Source organism: Manis pentadactyla, chromosome 7 (assembly GCF_030020395.1).
Source record: "Manis pentadactyla isolate mManPen7 chromosome 7, mManPen7.hap1, whole genome shotgun sequence".
NCBI classification, from domain to species: Eukaryota; Metazoa; Chordata; class Mammalia; order Pholidota; family Manidae; genus Manis; species Manis pentadactyla.
The window spans coordinates 112,177,248-112,195,477 of record NC_080025.1 but is presented as its reverse complement, the minus strand read 5'-3'; the positions used below and the strand labels follow the sequence as shown (position 1 = coordinate 112,195,477).

The 18,230-nt window shown below is 41.1% G+C and overlaps 1 protein-coding gene across 1 annotated transcript in view; it reads left to right on the top strand.

Annotated features, from left to right (window-relative positions):
• The window catches only part of DOCK4 (dedicator of cytokinesis 4), a 418,723-nt gene extending 401,461 nt beyond the window's left edge, over nucleotides 1-17,262 (top strand). The window contains exons 44-53 of the mRNA XM_036897350.2: nucleotides 707-790; nucleotides 2,820-2,939; nucleotides 3,300-3,421; nucleotides 3,751-3,871; nucleotides 4,846-4,927; nucleotides 5,032-5,141; nucleotides 6,830-6,902; nucleotides 8,666-8,779; nucleotides 11,511-11,572; nucleotides 14,647-17,262. Of these exons, the coding sequence (XP_036753245.2) occupies nucleotides 707-790; nucleotides 2,820-2,939; nucleotides 3,300-3,421; nucleotides 3,751-3,871; nucleotides 4,846-4,927; nucleotides 5,032-5,141; nucleotides 6,830-6,902; nucleotides 8,666-8,779; nucleotides 11,511-11,572; nucleotides 14,647-15,063 (1,305 nt within the window). The 3' untranslated portion in view covers nucleotides 15,064-17,262. The remainder of the gene's footprint in view (nucleotides 1-706; nucleotides 791-2,819; nucleotides 2,940-3,299; nucleotides 3,422-3,750; nucleotides 3,872-4,845; nucleotides 4,928-5,031; nucleotides 5,142-6,829; nucleotides 6,903-8,665; nucleotides 8,780-11,510; nucleotides 11,573-14,646) is intronic.
• Nucleotides 17,263-18,230: the final 968 nt, after the last annotated feature.

The following is an 18,230-nucleotide window of genomic DNA, read 5'->3' as shown; positions in this document are numbered from 1 at the left end:
TATTGTTTGAAAATTTTCAGATGTCATTTCTTAGGTTTTCTGGAAGTTTTTTTCAAAATATGTGCACAAATCCGCATGCTGATTCAGGGCTAAACTTGACACCGAGTTCTTTGTTAAATAGAGCAAACATACAGTCCTTTGTGATGCATATCTGGATTCCATTTCCCAAGATGTGATATTTTGAGTATAAAAGCATGTGTTCTTAGATGAATAAAAGTAGTGAGGGTATCAGGGTTGTTTAATAAATGTCTACCTAAAATCAATTCCCTGAGCAATGAGATTCATGGGCATAGGCAAGCCTGATCTTGTTTGGAAGATACTTTAAGTGGACTTTCCTTCTGTACTCTTAGTTTCAAACAGAAAGGCACAATAACTTGGAAAGTGAGGCGGCCACCATCTTGGTCAGACGGAGTCTTGAGGCTATTTATTTTAGGATGTAATACTATAAAGCTTATTGGTTTGGATTTGCTTTTCATCTGTTTGTTTTACCAAAGATATTTAGCATATAATCCCTGATCTCCCTTGACCAATCCTTTCCTTATATTCCCATTGTGACTAGCTGCCCACAATAGGAATCATTCTGTCTGCTCCCCCAGTGTGGTTTACAGTGGTATCATGTCTTTAAATATGCCAGGTCTTTATAAACAACTCTTTTCATTTCTTTTTAACTCTCCTGAAGTATACTGACTATCCATTTTCCTACTAGGCATTCTTTGTCAAAGAATATATCTTAAGTCACCCTGAAGATGGAGAGAAAATTGCACGGTTAAGAGAGCTGATGCTTGAGCAGGTAAGTGGAGGAGAATCCAGTCACGTCTCCTGCTAGATGTGTGCATGCTTTTCCAGAGACCCATCCACATGGATTCCTACACTGGTTGTCTAACTGAAGCTGGCAGTCAGGGGTTGCGGGTTCATCTGTAAAGTGTTCCAACTCTCTAATTCTATTTTTTCTTCGTACTTTGATGCAAAAATAAATTGAACAGTGAGTAGACTATGGAAGTCCCTTATAACAAACAACTCCAAGTGGTTTCTTGGAACATTCTTTGAATGTTCTCTTCCTAAAGACTTGCTGTAGGCTGGATGCTGACTTTTCACTCAAAATTTTGGGCTCAAATAAGTTCAGGCCACCTCAAAATAAATGAACAGATAAATGAATAAATTGGATTCTTAAATGTCATAGTCAGGTGTTTTTAAAACAGTGTCATGTTTTACAGACTAAGACTATATAAATATATGATACAGGCAAAACTAGATACACTTCATCATTTTGTACTTCAGAGAAGCATTGTTTATTTTTATTTCGTTCCATCAACTACAAGGATCAAGGAACTGGAGTGACTAATCTGTTACCTCCTATGTTCCTGTTGATAGCTCTTGGCTTGAAAAAGGTTTGAAAACCTCTGGGGTAGGAGACATTGTGATTAAAAAACTGGGTTAGATAGTAAATAAAGACATTTTATATCCATGAAAAATGGAATATGTATGATAAATGGGACAAAAATATTTCTTCGCACTTGATAATACCAAATCAATAAGCAAATAAAGTATGCCCTTTGGGATTAGAAAATGCTGAAGTTGTGTCTGACTTTCATCCATACATTAGGCTCTGTGGCTTAGTCCACAGAACTTAACACTGGGGGGAGAGAAGTGGCCATGGACAAGGGCTATGGCTGGAAGAGGGTCAGTCGCACAGCTTTTGGAAAAGAGAGAAGAGTTACTTGAAGTTGATCTGAAAGGAAATAGAGAATAAGCTGAGTTCTCAATGTGGCCTTGAGGGTGATGTAGGTACTGGAAGCGAGCAGTTTAGGTTATCCAGTTCTTAAGATTATGGAAAGGTCTCTCGTGAGCGGTTTGCCTCACCCTAAGACTTTTGCCTGCTGTATTTTGTCTGACTGAATTATAGCCCCAGGATTAAAGTTAAAAGGGCCAAGAAGCCTCTCAAGAAAAATAAAATCACAGAACCTTGGTGTCCCTTACGTTATGCCCAGTTATGTTCACGGAGCCTTATGGAAAGAGCCACAGCCCTGAAAACATTACCTCACAAGCTGTAATGATAAAAGATGAGGTGATGTGTGATTTGCTTTCCTCCTAGCCTATGAAGTCTGTTCCTTTGACCACTTTAACATGGGGCATTTAAAAAAATCTTTTAGACAGCTGCTAGTCAAATTGAAGGGCTTAAGCACTATTGATGGTTGAGTAAAGGAAATGTGAATGTTTATGTTCATCTCTTTTTGGGGTCCTCACATCAGGAAACCTTTTTTCCCTGTTGCATTACAATAAATGAACAAGAATAATATATATTTTTTAATAAAAGCAAGAAGCATAGCAACTATGATAGGATTCCTGTTCATTTTTTACTTCCTCTGTGACAGATTTTGAACATCTGGGGGAGGGATAGATGGCACAGAAAACCTGATGGAGAGAGAAAAGTAATGCGGAAAAGAGGGTCACCATTCAGAAAAAGATCCCTCAGGGAGCACCTCCTGCCCCCTCTTGGAAAGTGCAAGAGTGGACCAGAGACACACAGCTGCTTAAAAGGGTGGCTTTTACAGATCTAAAATATATGGGGGAAAAAAACAGGATAGTGGAAAAATCAAGACTTGGGATCAGAGACCCCTAAGTTCAAATCCCATTTATCTTTTACCACATGTAGGAGGATGTTTCTGACCCTTCAGTGTCCACACCTTTAAGTTAAGGGTTGTTCCTATTTTACTGGATTGAGGGGATTAACAAGAATGCATAGTACACTATTTGACCCCTAGCAGGCACTTAGTGGAGTTACTCATTGGTGTGGATTTTTTTCTTACATTATTATCAAGGCCCAGATTTTGGAATTTGGTTTGGCTGTGCATGAGAAGTTTGTACCTCAAGATATGAGACCCCTTCATAAAAAGCTGGTTGACCAGTTCTTTGTGATGAAGTCCAGTTTAGGGATACAGGTATGTCCACAAAATGTCCACGGTGGCTGAGCGGGGGTGGAGCGCAGTCTGATCACTGCCCTTTGCCTTTTGTTAAAGGGATGATGAAGTATCCAATAGTGGCATCTATTGGTTTTGCTACCAAACTACACCATTTTACCAGGGGGCCCTCAGATATTAAAACTGCATTATCTTATATTTGTCATGCTCAACTTTTATGAAAACAAAAAAGTGAGAAAAAGCTTAAAGCTTAATAATACCCAAACTTACCTTGGTTGCCTTATGTAAAGATTTCATGGTATCTAATGTACTAAAATACCTCACAAGTTATTTTGCCCACATAATTACTTTTCTAAAATATTTCCTTGACAACATCTTTAGGAGTTCTCTGCTTGTATACAAGCCAGTCCAGTCCATTTTCCTAATGGAAGCCCTCGCGTGTGTAGAAACTCAGCACCTGCTTCTATGAGCCCAGATGGTACCAGGGTAATTCCTAGACGCAGGTAAGTCATATTCTGAATTATCTTACAATTTGACCTCCCCACAAGATGATCTGGAATGATTCTCTCATTCTTTATGGCACCATTTGTCAAATACACTATTTCTTAATGAAATAATTAACCCACGAGGCAGCTGCAGACATCTGCCGCTTGATAAAACAGCAACAGCATGAGAAATAAATAAACTCGAACATTCGATTACATTGAGTCAAACAGGAGACAATGAAAGGGGATGTATATTTTTTTTCCCTTCGGTTTTATACCATGCGAGCATGTGATAAAGTACGATTCGGAGACTGAGTTAACGACCATTTTTTTCTCCCCCGAAACAGCCCATTAAGTTACCCAGCTGTCAACCGGTACTCTTCCTCCTCCCTGTCCTCACAAGCTTCTGCTGAAGTGAGCAATATCACAGGGCAGTCAGAGAGCTCTGATGAAGTCTTTAACATGCAGGTACTTGACTGGCTTTTTGTCTGGCTGTGTTTATTCCTTTTCTGTCTCGATCATGAAAGTTTCCGTCCATTCTGCTGTGCTGATGATCAGACCTGCAAGCAAGAACTTCACTTCCGGACAGACTTTTAGACATGACTGCTGTCGTGGTCTCTGGAGTGTACGAAGGTGTTTCTCTCAGAGCCCGCCGCATCCACTCGGAGAGGACATGGGCAAGCAGTGGAAAAACCTGGGCAGGCTGTTACAGGGCTTAGTTGATGTTGAGACCAACCTCTCTGGTTTGGTTCATCGGGCCAGGATGCCGGGAGCATGTCACCACGTACTAGCTGCCATCGAAGTGGCTTTTTTTCCTTAAGATTACAGGGTATAGGGGTCCATTATACAATCTCTTTACCTGATGAAGAGAGAAAAGTGTGTGTTGGAAAAATCTATAATAATTTTTTTACAAAAGAAAAAATGGTTTTCACAGTTTTAGTCAGTCTAACTCTTGCAACAACAAAAAAATTTATTTAGACACTACTAATATGGCATTGACGATAGTTCAGTAAGACTAAGCCAAAACTTTCCTCACCACATCTTTGGAAAAGGGGCATGATTACGTATTACCAGATTCATGCTCTGAATGCATTTTTTGGAGAAAATGAAAGGGCACGTTCTCTGCCTTTTAGAAGCATCCGCCGATTTCCGTGCCCCGGCGGAGTGCCCGTACTCCGGCCAGAAGCGCACTGCCACCTGGGACGCAGTCATGGATGTGGCCGAAACCACTGTGAGGCGTCCCTTTGGCAGGAGTCAAAGTCTTGGGTTCTGATTCAGACAGGCTTCCTTATCAGTCTGAGTTAGTGAGATTTTTCTAAATGCCTTTTTTCTTTCTGGCTAGCTTGAAAAAAAAAAAAAGTGTCAGTGATTTTGTTTCAAATATGTCAGTGTTGTCTGAAACGTTGAAGCAGTGGGTGATAACAGCCCCTGTGTATTTCCAGCCAAGTCCATCTACCTCAAGCTTGAGTTCTACTCACTCTGCTTCGCCTAATGTGACCAGTTCTGCACCATCAAGTGCCAGAGGTCAGTGCCAGCTGTGGGGTAGACCAGGGCTGCCCAGAGGACCGGCCAGCCACCCCAGCTCCCACCCGCCACACTGATGGTCCTTTCTTTCCTCCTGTTCCCAGCTTCTCCGTTGTTGTCTGACAAACACAAACATTCCAGAGAGAACTCCTGCCTGTCGCCGCGAGAGAGACCATGCAGTGCCATCTATCCCACACCTGTGGAGCCTTCTCAGGTAGTCCTGGAGGGGTGGAAATGCTAGAAAACAAGGAAGATTCTGGAACTGCTTACATACCTCTGCACAAGCACACTAACTGCCAGAGGCAACCGGACAGGCTATGTTAGATGCAAGCCCAGCTGGATGGAGGGAAGCTCTGTTCTGTGCCTTCTGTTAGGAGTCTGTCTGAGCCATATTTCGGTGCAAATACGTGGGTTGTCGCCTGAGCAGTAAAGCTAAGAGGAAAATGGAAAATGATTTTCTCCTCCTTGATGTGCCTCCATATTTCACTGCTGTTACTTCAACATTACAGGGGTAATTGGGTGAATAAGTTGATGTGTGTGTGCACATGTGTGTTTGCATTTGCATGTACATGTAGCAGAAATTTGGAGGAACTTCTTGCATTAGCAAAAAATCCTTGAGGAGAAACATGGTCTGTCCAGCAGTCTTTCTTTTGGCCTCTACCTAGTTTGAGCGAGCTGCAGTTGGTTCCTGTCTGAGGGAACCATGATGCTGGCCATCACCATGCTTCTTTAGTGCACTGAGGGAGGAGCGGTTGAGTCTGGCCTTTGCCTGTACTCCTCAGGAGGAAGGGAGCACAGCATAGCCCTCACCTCCTCCCTGGATTTGGGTTGGAAGTTACCCCCCTTAGTCTGAGGGCCGGATCTAGAGCTTGGCTCTTTGTGTACCTCAAGGGCTTTGGTTTCAAAGTTGAAGATTCCTGTGTAACCCTGAATTTACTGATTATTTGGGAATAACTTGGTAGCAGAGAACAAAAGTTATTTTGCTCCAGCTAATTTTTCTGTTTTCCTACATCATCCTGTCAAAAGTCTGTGGCTGCATCTGGAAATGGATGAGAGCGGGTGGGGTTTGGCTTGATTGGCTTATCTTTGCTGGTTGTGTGATCTTCCTGCAAGTTCTGCACAACACTGATGTCTCAGAAATTGTAGCTGAGCGCCTTTGGCTGAACCAGCTAACCAGTTTATTTCCCTTTATCACTTGATTGTTGCAAGGGAATTTCACAGTTTGTTCCATCTGCTCGGGGAGAGCACATTGCCAGTGTGGGGGACTCTGAAAGCCTTCCTAGATAAGCCTGTGGAGTTCTCTGCTTTCAGTAAAATTTGAAGGAGCCTGTATGTTGCCAGAACTTCAAAATACTCATTGCTATGGTGCATCTCCTTCTAAGGGCTTGCACTTCTTAAAAAATATATTAGATAACCCACAAAAATGCCAATTTTACCTGGTTCTAAAAATTGTAGAATATTAAGCATTTCATATGTTTTAGCCTGATCTAGGATTTAAAATGTAAAGTCCATTCACTAGAGGTTTTATGAGCTAATATTTTTCCTTTAATTCTTCCTTGCATTTCTTATTGCCAGTTTAGCATTTGTATTTTTGAAGAACACCGTAGCTTAACTGCTACTATTTATTTTCCCTATATTTTATTATGAAAACTTATTTACCATTCATATTTAAAATCTAATACAAACTTTATTTAAACATCATGCTCTCTTTCTCAAAACCTAAGGCCCTTCTCTCCTTTTTTCCATGAATGTAATTGAATTCTTCGCTCCCAGGCTCATTGTATACCATATAAAAATTATTTTTGAACCAAACTCTGTAGTAATGAGATAATCATCTCATTTGCTAGACAGTCTCACATACCAGCATATACATCATAAAAATAGACTCTCGTACCTTTCCAGAGGCTGCTGTTTAATCATATTGGAGATGGGGCCCTGCCACGCAGTGACCCGAATCTTTCTACACCTGAGAAAGGTGGGTATAAAGCCAGCCTTTTCATCAGTACTGAATGTGTACAAGTTTGTTTTGTCCTCATTTTCTCCAGTCTTCTGTGTGTCTGTAGAGAAGGCAGATCTCCAGATTTCTAATGATCAGAACTAGTTTTCTTTCAGGGGATTAATGAAAGTCTTTCATGATGCATTCTTTTAAAACTGTTTTCTTGTAGGATTTACCAGCAGTATCTGAGCAAGTTAGGAACTCCTCTGTTAAATGGCTTTAATGTCATTCAGTAAGCCTTGGAGGCAATTCCCACACCCCTGCCACATAGGCTATCCCTGTTCAACACAATGAAAACAGCACCTTCCCAAATGGATTCTAGTCCCATCCTTTGTCTCCCTTACAAAGCTCATTCTGCTGGCTCATGTGTTGTTTGTGGTGACTCCAGTATTATTAAGGAATTGCAATCCAGTGCATAATGGAGTGTGCCCTGCCTCAAGGTCACATAGAAAATGTGAAACACATGCATAGCAGTTAATAACCAATTAGCATCAGGCTGTGCAATTCAGCAGAAGAGGAAGAGCAGATTCAGTGTGACTTCCTCAGCTGTGGGGTTGGGGGCTGGCAGCAGGTCACCCATTCACCTCTCTCAGGGTGAAGCCTCAAAACTCCAAGTGATCCCACAAGCCAGGGAGTCAGAAGTCATTAAGGAAATGTCCCCATCCAGTGCACTTCAGTTGCTCCCGTTAAGAACTAGACTGTATTGTCATTTGAGTACACCAATACATTAATACTAAATCTTTCTTGAGAGACTGAAATTAGTGAGATTGTAAACTAAATTATTATAAAACACAACTTCTGCTTTAATGTTGCAAGTCAAATGTTGATTGTCTGGAGAACTTAGGAATATGATATTTTTCTTACGCCTTCTACCACAGAAAACCACAAGGTCAATTTAAAAGGAACAGTGTAAAAGTATTGTCAGAGTTCTAATTCCATCCTATTAAATGAAGTGGTAACGTATAGTGGTAAAATGTTGAACTTCTAGACATGTCCATCAGATGGCAGTGTCTGTACAGGGAACAAGCTACTGGAAATCTCCTAAGACCTGCTTTTATAAGCCTTCTGGCATAGCCACTATTTTTAGCCTTGTGTGTCTTGCCCTTGTTCCTAACAGGGTTACTCTATAGTTCTGCATCTTACTGAAGCATAGAACAGGCAAATTATAAAACTGGAATGATACTGTTAGTATTCCAGTTTTTTTTTTAAAGGATATATTTAGTATAATCCATTTATTTTTAGGAACAAGCGTCCTTTTCTTGAGAAGTTGGTCAGAAGGATGGTTATGGCATGGCTGTTTCTTCCCAATAATTCTACCAAACAGTTTAAGCATTAGCATGTTATTGCTCTACCCCTTTTGGATGACACTTGTCCAGAAATTTACACTAAAAACTAAATTTTAAAATAGTCTGGGGATGACATCTTCCATCTGCTATCAAGCATCTAAACACATTATAATTCTCAACAAGTTTCTACACTCTAGTGTAGAGACTTGTAGTTCTGTTTGACAGCTTGAGGGAAATAAACAGACATGCTATCACCCAATTAAATGTCAACCATAACTGTGAGGTAGGCAATGAAATAAAGGTTTCGTATTTAGGAGATATCCTGTTTTTTTTGTTTGTTTAATCTAGTTGATTTTTTTCATTCTGGATAATTTCATTCTGAGACTTTCTTCTAAGGTCTCAGGTGTTTCACAGGGCCAGTGGACGTGTATTTTTAGCTGTGTTATTCCCTTCCAGCTGTGAACCCCACCCCTAGCAGCTGGAGCCTGGACAGTGGGAAAGAAGCCAAGAACGTGTCGGATAGTGGGAAAATTCTCTCTCCCCCTGTCCCTCCAAGACCCACACAAACTGGTGGGTATTTGAAGCATTCGAACAATCACTTTTATAAAATAACTTCTGTTGACTATTCCAACTTGTTGCGAATTCCTCAGAGAAAGGTAGGCATTTGGTATCTGAGGTAAAAACCTTAGTAGCTGTATAATTCGTTTACAGTGTTCTCCTTTCCTGAGAGTCTGTCAGACTGAGTCAAACAGTGCTCCATTCCTAATAAATTCCACAGACAGATTTTGTAGAATGTCCTCCTCATAGGCACCATCTTTAGACTTTAGGGAAGTCCCCTAACTTTGCTAAGCCACTAACATTTTCTTTCTCGTTCTTATTAACCTCTTCATTCTTATCAACCACTTCATTCTTATCAACCTCTGCTAAGTCAGTCACTTTCTTCAGTCTTATTCAGGACTCATCCAAGGTTTCTGGTTTCCCCTAAATAGTAACTGACTAACTATAATTTGATAGGCTTGTGGAGAACAAGCAACCTCACATCCATAGCTTTCTGTTACTTAGGGAGGTCTATAGTCAACAGTCAACCCATTTTCAAAGGGTTGATTCAGGGCACTGCATCTCTGAGAGTAGTGGTTTAAGAAGCCCATTCTTGGGTCTAACCTCAGACCTATAAAGGCAGAATTTCAGTATTTCTGGGGTAAGTCCCTCGAATCAATATTTTACCAAACCTTTCTAGGTTTTCAGAACCACTGAAAATTGAGAAACTTCCTTTCTGAGTTCACAGCAATCATAGCTCCCCTTTCCTCCCAAACAAGCCATTTGCTTGGTGACCTACATATGCCATAATCTTAGAGGGACCTGCTCTGCTGTACAGACTCTACTTATCCTGATGATGGGGAGAGTCTTTTCAATCCTTACTCTAGTCATAGAGGATTTTTGAAGCTTTACAAATACAACTGGCCTAAAGGCGAGAGAAAATAAGATACTATTTCCTTCACGGATTTTTCTGGGTTGATAGTTTATGTTTCATTTGCTGTATTTTAGCATCTCATCTTTCTATTTTATTTATTTTAAAAAGTCAGTTTTCTTAGAAAAAAACTATGTTTGCTAACCAGTTTGTTCTATACTTGCCACAGTGAAAAGTTTTTAGGTTTTAAAAGGCATGTGAAATCTTTAAACAAAACAGGAAATAACCAGGCTTAGTTGATAATCTGCATTAGTGTATCATTGTGACCAGGGAAGATTAAGACTTATTAACCGAGTCATTTTTTTGTCTTTTATTCATGACATACTTACATTCAGGCAGTCTCCAGTTTAAACCTGGTTGTGTCCTGAATTTTGGAAACTTGAAAAACATCTTCTAAGGAATAATAATATTTATGGTAGTTAGGTTCCTAGGCCCATTCAGACTTGTAGACAGTGATAGTGATAGAACTTCTACAGGTCTCTGTGTGAGAATGCCTTTCTAGAAAAACACCTCTGTGAATATGCAGTGGATGGCAAGGGCTGCTAGGAGTCCACTGTGGTGGTGCCATTGAATGCCTGAGTCAGGAGGAAAAGGGTCCCAAGCTACAGTCAGTCAGTCTTGACTTCTGCCACAGCAAGTGGCAGACATACAGTCAGGAACTCCTTCTCTCTATAGACATGGTTTTCTTCCATAATCAATACCCACGATTGGCAGGACAGGAGAGCTAATGCCAGTGTTTGAACATGGCATGCCCAGTGTGCAAGGCAGAGACTGCACAAGCCCACAATGTGCTAACAGACCACACTCCCTGATCCCTAGGGCCCAGAGCAGGGGACCTTACCTCTCCCCCATCACTTGGCAGGGCTGCCCTCCCTTCTGCACTGATTGCTCTCGTGGTCTGTTCTCATGTCATCATCTGTGGTCACTGTTGGGGAATCTGTAACTGTCTTTTTTTCCCTTCAGCCTTTCTGTAGTTTTCTTATGAGTTACAAACCTCATTGTGACAGCTGGGAGAATGGCAGTTCATCACAGAGCGACAGACCCTGAACTCCCCGGAACCTCTGTGGGTTGAATGGGGGGTCTGACTCCCACTCACCATGGTGACCGCCTCAGCAGGCATTTTCTGTGCATGACTCTCCTTCAGAGCTGGGTCTAAGCTGCCAGCGCACATCTACACAGCAGTGCCAGTGCACGCACTGCAGCCAGGGCTAGGGCTTGAAACTCTGGCAGGAGAAACAAAGATGTAGCACTTCTTGGCCATGATGTTGAAATCCAGAGCCCCAGCCCCCTGGGGACAAAGGGAAGACCTGGGTACAGGCAAACAGTAGGGGGAGAAATGGAAAGCTAGTCACCTCTTGTGTGGACATGGCCAAGGGTTTTCTGTCTGTTACAGGAGGAGTGGGGGTGTGAAAGGGGTGGCTGGTGTAAGTATAACCCCATGGATCTATTCTAAGCTGCCCAGGTGACCCTCAGGCCAAAGTCAGTAGCTGTTTTCAAAGACTGGCCCCTGGCACCTCATACCAAAAAGCACCTTTTGAAATACATCAAGCAGCAGAGAAGCATCTAGAATTTGGGGAAATGGAAGGGACAGTAGACCAGTTTGGGGCCCCGTCACTTTGGTTACACTGTCATGTATGCAGTGGTGACTTTTCCTTATCACCCCATGTCTTGGTGCTGCCATCCTTTGTTTTGCACAGGCATCATTTATTCCCCCCACCTCCTCACCCAGGAGGTGCACTGGTTCATCTATACAAATTTATACATACAGAGGGCATTTGCAAATAGGCAACTACCTGGCTTCCCTGAACTGAAATGATCTCTGTCTATTTACAGCTTCACCAGCAAGACACACAGCGTCGGTGTCCCCGTCGCCTGCCGGGCGATCTCCATTGAAGGTACAGACTCTTACACTGACTGAGGCTAGAGACTGGTCCCAAGTTCCTTTCATTCCTTTTTTCCTTAAGCCCCATCCCTGGTCCTTTAATGAGGGGCTTGCATTTGCACAGATGAGGCAAAGAACATATGAAGAAGAGGTAGAGGAACATGGGTAAGAAAAAGCCCTGGGCTTTCCCTTTGGGGAGCCCAGGCCATGAATGCAGCCCTTTCTTGTCAGAGTATTAACCTCATTCTCCAACTGGTGGCAGTGAGAGTACACTGACTATAGACACTGAATTGGGAAAGATACTGGTCCCCAGTAATCTCACAGGACATTTTCTGCTGGGTCTTTTGGTTTAAGGGACATCAACAAAACAAAACAACATTTGAAAAGCATCAAGAATCAAGATCTGCTAAATATTCCCTTGTGTCTTTTTGCCTTTATCATCAGCCTCATCCATTTTGACAAAGCTTTTTCTCTAATATTTTATGCCAATACTCTTGTTTATGTTAGTTATACATACTTGATAATGAAAAAGAAGACAGTAAAATGCATTAAAAATTTCTGGGGACCAAACTGGAGGCTTTAAAGGTGAGATGTTTGAGTTGTTATGTAGACATTGGCTATTTAACATCTCTAAACATACAAAATCCCTCATGAAGGTAAAGAATAATATTTAGTCTCTATCCTAATTGAATCAGACTGGCTGCAAGGATTGTCAATATATATAGAGGTCGGTGTTCAGAGCTGCTACACTTGAGGCAAATATAAGGTTGAAGTGAGTATTGAAAGAATGATTTTGTACCTGAGTGACTTAGGATTTATAGGCTTTTTGTTGTTGTGATATTTCTAGCTAATGTAAAAGAAAAAGACAAATTAGCTTCTACAAACACACAGGAGCAGGTCGTGATCTGATGCATCTGTGGTGCTAAGGATAGTTGCTGATAGAAACTGAGAATCTGGGAAACAAAACCAAAGAAATGGAAAAAATTACAAAAATGTGTGATTTCATTTGCATTCCAGTACTTCTGATGTAGAAATTTGCTGGTGAGTGAAAATTACTTGCTAGTTTTGTTGTCATTCTGCAATGCAGCCGTTAATCATGAAGTACGTGGGACTGCATTTGCTCTGAAAGCCCTAGACTGCCATCCTGATGTGACAGGAAGGAAAGCAATGCAGTGTTTCTGGCAAAGAGCTCCCACAGTGATAAAAAATTAACATCTGCCTTTTTTCAACTTGATTTTGCAGAGTAGTAACATGATAAGAAGCCTTCGAGATTCTTTAAAAATAAAAAGAACTGAAGGGATGAAAATATTTAAGTAGCTACCATAAAGTCCCATTTCACAGGGTTGGCATACTGTTGCTCTACAGACCTGCATATGTTCTTATTGGCCATATGTATGCAGCCTTTTAGCCCTATTTTTACAAATGGGTTTTAAAGAGAAGATGGACGGAACATTTGTGTTGTAACTGCTGAGTTACGTTAGAGGGCACACTGCTACCAAGTTACTAGCTCTACTGTGCTAAGGATGCAGTTTGTTGCCTTAGCTGATAGAAGTGTTTTCAGCAATTAAATGATGGTGCTAACTGTGTGGAGAAGAGCAAGCTTACCTGCCTTATTTTGAACTTGGGGTCTGATTCCACTGACAGAAACAGCCGTGAATTTGGATCTCTTAATTGGCCAAGCTTAATTTTAGACTCCTGCTACTTAAAAGGATGTGTGTCTGCCAGCAATATTTTGTTTAAAAAAAGAGAGCAAGGCAAACTTCATCTTGGCTAACATTTCTCAAAGTGTGTTCCATGGAACAGTAATTTTACAGGCTTCTTATGTCATAAATGAAAAAATGGTCTATGGTCAGATAAGTGTAGAATACACTGGGCTGAACAAAGTCCTTTAGGTTTCTTTATTATAAGACTTTTAACATGGCAATATGCTTTGAATGTGCTCAAGGAGTACAGAGTATGCAGCATGCTGCAGAGGAGGAAGCCTCTTTTCACAGAGCATCTCTTGGGATTCATTTTCCTTAGGACACCAGTTAGCAAAGTAGCTAATTCAGATGTTAGTGGAGTTAGGCAGCTAACATAAATGAGTGAGGCTGGTAAAGCACAATGTGGGGTAGTGGGGACTTGGGTAAACTGAAGCCTCCATGCCCCATCTAAAGGGGCAGGCCCTGCTCATCTTCAGAAGATGATCTCCATTGAGAAAAAGTGATCCATTGTTGCTAGAACTTCCACTTCTTTATGAAGTGCCAGAAATCTGGAGTTTTAGGGGAAATCATCCCAATTTTAAAAATTAGTAGCTATTTCATCTGCAATGTTTTTAAAACCCTGAGGGCTGCGGAGGCTGTAGGGGAGACAGAAGACTGCAATGCAGGCCTACAGGCCTCTCACTCTTCCAGTGTGAGGCCCATGCACACCGCGAGCTACACTGCGTCCTGTCCCAGTTCTGGCTCTTGCCCTGCTGAGCTAGAAAGGGGAAATGGTACCTCCAAAGACTTCTTTTTTTTGCCAGTTCCCATATCTTTCAAACCATGGGACTAATTATATGCCTCTGAATTTTCTTCCTGATTTCGTTTCTCCTCTATACTCCTTATTTTCGCTGGTGGACTTGGCAGATAAATGCCTGATGTATGTTTTCAGTGCTGAGAATGACAACACTCAGATTTCTGTCTGGGTGTTTGCATTAGTCCAACAGAACTGTCACAACAAAATACCGCGAACTGGATGGCTTAAACAGAAATATATCTTCTCAATGTTCTGGAGGCTTTCGGACCAAGCCAGGCTTTGTTTCCCCTGAGGCTTGTCTCCTTGGCTTACAGAAGGCCACCTTCTGCCCTTCTCTCTCTCTCTGTGTGCACGCACCTTAGTGTCTGCGTCCAAATTTCCTCTTCTTGGAAGAGCAGCCATTAGGTGGGATTAGGGCCCACGCTAAGGCCTCGTAACAACCGCCTCTTTCAGGGCCCTGTCTCCAAATGGAGTCACACTCTGAGGTACTGGGGTGCGGGCTTCAGGGTGTGGGTCCGGCGGGGCACAGGGGCCGCAGTTCCGCCCATAACGTGCGTGTCCTGGCTTCCCTCCCTCCCACTTGCGCAGTGCTCCTTGCAGTCTTTCACACCCTCTCCGGTGGAGTATCACTCCCCAGGACTGGTCTCCAACTCCCCCGTGTTGTCGGGCAGCTACAGCAGCGGGATTTCCTCCCTCAGCCGGTGCAGCACGTCGGAAACCTCAGGCTTCGAGAATCAGGTGAGCGAGCCGGCGGCGGGGCCGAGCTCCAGCGGGCCGGAGGAGCCGGCGCGCAGGGACAGCAGGACGCCGCCGCCCTACAGCGTGTACGAGCGAACCCTGCGGCGCCCCGCCCCGCTGCCTCACAGCCTGTCCGTCCCCGCCGCCGCCGAGCCACCCGCCTTGCCCCCCAAGCCCCTGGCGCGCCCCGGCCTCCTGGAGAACGGGACCCGGAGGACCGAGCCCCCGCGGCCCCGGCCCCTGCCCCGGAAAGTCTCTCAGTTATAGGCACTTTGATACTGATCCGCGATGAATTCTCTGCCGTTTACAAGAGAGTAAGAAGTATGATGAGAAGACATTAGTGTAGGCACTTTAATAACTTACTCAGATTTGTCCTTCGGTGAACAGAATTAAAACTTGCTTATTAATATGTTGCACAATATTAAAAGTTACTGACTAAAACGCCAGATGTTCCATGAGGTATGGCTGAATTTCATTAAAACGTCTCTCATTTGAAAGTGGTAAATAGTGATAAAGACTTCTTTTGTATCTTTTTATGTTCACTTTTTTTTATATAGTTTAATCTTAAAACCAGTACAGTATTGTCAAACAATACGACGTGTGATGTTGTATACTTTTTACTGAATACTTGATACTCCGAGAAAGCTTATTAAGTCAATGCACATCCTAACACAATGGCCCTTACTAAAGGAGACTTCTGTAAATAAGGTGAGGTTTCTGGCTCTCTGCATGAGCAGACTGATCAATGCACATCATCAGAGTTTAAAGTTAAAGCAAGCTACTTAGACAATAATACTTAAAGGGTTGCAAGCATTGGGACTGGAAGTTGTGGTGTTCTTGAAACAAACCACTTCCTTAAGGTTGCTTTTGACATCTGACAGCCGTCTACATTCTTAACACTTTGTGAATTTGGTTAGTAATGGTATCTACTGTATTTCATTTCAAGGTGCAATTTACTTTCAGAGTTCCAATCAGCTAGATTAAGCAAAAGACCCCAGGAAAAATGTTTACTTGAATCTCGTGCTTCCTTACTCTATAATTTCCTCTGCAAAATGTGTTGTTGAAGGAGCAGACGTTCATGTATTAAATAGGCACAAATTAATGTGTCCCATTAACAAGAATTCAGGAATCAATACAGGACAGTATTAAATCAATAGCGTAAAGGGAGAAAAAAACCTTAGAGAAAATATATTAGCATGACTAAATGGCAAAAGGACTTTCAAAAGGCAAGGGCATTAACTTTCAATCCTGCACAAAGTAAAAAATTCCTCAAACTCTCCATTCTTACTAGTGGAGCTTGTCTTCTTAGCTGATCTGTTGTCTCTTTGTTGAAGGATGATGGCTGTAGCCTGCTCTGGCTTGAACATTGCGACATAGCATCTTAGATTTAGATAGAGATGCTGGTGCCACAGTTGTAGGCGTGTGAAATGCACCTTGTATGTAGTAATGTATTTTGTATCTTTGTTTTTCATTTTGCTGACTGTTTATAACACTCAATTGACAATAGATAGGAACTGTATTTTGAATCATATTGTTAAATATTTTCCCTCTTTTGTTGGGAAGCTCATTTTAGTTTAACTGTGTTTGTTTTTGTTGTTAGCTTACCTGGAAGGCAGTGACCACTTTTTTATATTCTCTTAATGAAACCATTCAGCAGGTTTATGCTGTTGAGGCTGGTTATAGAGGTTTTCTATAATAAATGTTCAAGTATTTTTGTACATAACTGGTTAATTTTAATAAGAGATACCATTATGTGTAAAAAAAAGTAAAAATAAAAGCAAACAGTTGTGGATGCTGAATGATTGTTATAATTATGCCAAATACTTTATGTATGGAAAAAGAATATTTGTACATATGTGCTTTTAACAATAATTCTGCCATATTGACTTTACAGTTTTGAATGTCAGAAAAATTAATATATGTTAAAATATTTATGTTTAGCGAAAGTATTCATAATTGAGAAAAGGAACATATGAATTTTAGCTTTGTATCTTGCAAGTTTTGCAGTCAAAAATTTCTTGGACTAGCTTTTGCTTTTGATGATAACACTGTGTTTGTAATCACATCCTTAATATATATATATATATATATACACACACACACACACACACATACATATATACATACATACATAGGAAGCTCCATATTTCTGGTTGCTTTAAAGAAGTAAAGCCTTCCATTTAAATAAGTTGACATGCGTAAGATAACAAAGCTTCTTTGACTTCCTTTTCCTCTGTAATTTAATAGAGTTGTTGACTAGTGCTTGGGCACAGTATAAATCAGTGTTATTTGCTCTTGAAGCCACTTTAAAAAAAAAATTGGCAATGAACAGTTGAATTTATCATGTGTGTGTATTTCTGCAGCAGCTATATAGCAGAACATTTTAAGAGATTGTGTTAGCTCAAATGTTCCTGTTGGTTGCTGCTGAATGGTAAATATTAAATAAAATTACCTGATTAATCTTAATATTTCTGTCTTTATTCCTGTTATCATTGTTCCTTTACCTAGAACAGAAGCTGCATAAATCTCTTAGACCTCTTTGTTGATAGATCCCAGGTATCAAGATAGACTGTTTTGTTGTTATTGTTAAGCCTTGGTTGATGCACTTGGTTTCTCCGTACAAAGCTTATTTATGCCATAGACAATAAAGATTGAGAAGGTAATAGTACTGGTTCGTATCAGTAAAGAAGGTAACATTTCCCTGTGTGGCTAACCATTAATTGGCATAACCAGAGTGAATTGTAACAAGTCAAACCATCAAAATTTCTTTGCATTAGAAAACCCAATACAAAACAGGTAACTGCCGATTGTACAAAGGAAAAGCTCAGTGCTGTTTTTACAAGCTGTAATTAACTACATCCAACTTTTCTCCCTGATTTTCATAAAATGATAGGAGATATAGTTGACAAACACTGCAAAACCCATTGACCACAAGATTGCTGTTAGTAAAGCCTGGCTTTTAATTTTGTGAGATGTATGCTGTGTTGGGTTTCCAATATTTATGTATCTCAGTGCTAAGCAACCCATTGTCTAAAGCCTCTGTCCCCTTAAATACCAAAACCCATTTAAAGGCCATAGTCAATGTCCTCCTGATTGTTTCTCAACATTAACTAAATGATTTTAGAGCATTTTGGGATCATTTTCATTAAAAGGGAGCCCCTAAGTATTTCGATTCTGCAAGCATAATTACAAATGAATAGCTCTGCTTCCTACCTAAGTAGTCTTCTCTGTGGATTGTTATTGATTGTTCTACATAACACCACATAGAGAATAACAAGTTGCACAGCTTTGCTGTTATTTGATCTTTGTACATTAAAAAGTGGCTTATACCAAAATGAATTATTATTGATTGAAATAAACCTTGCCCTCATTACATAAGGATACCATAAAAAAGGTTTGAAAAATTGAGAGAATACCAATCCCCTGTTGTTGTT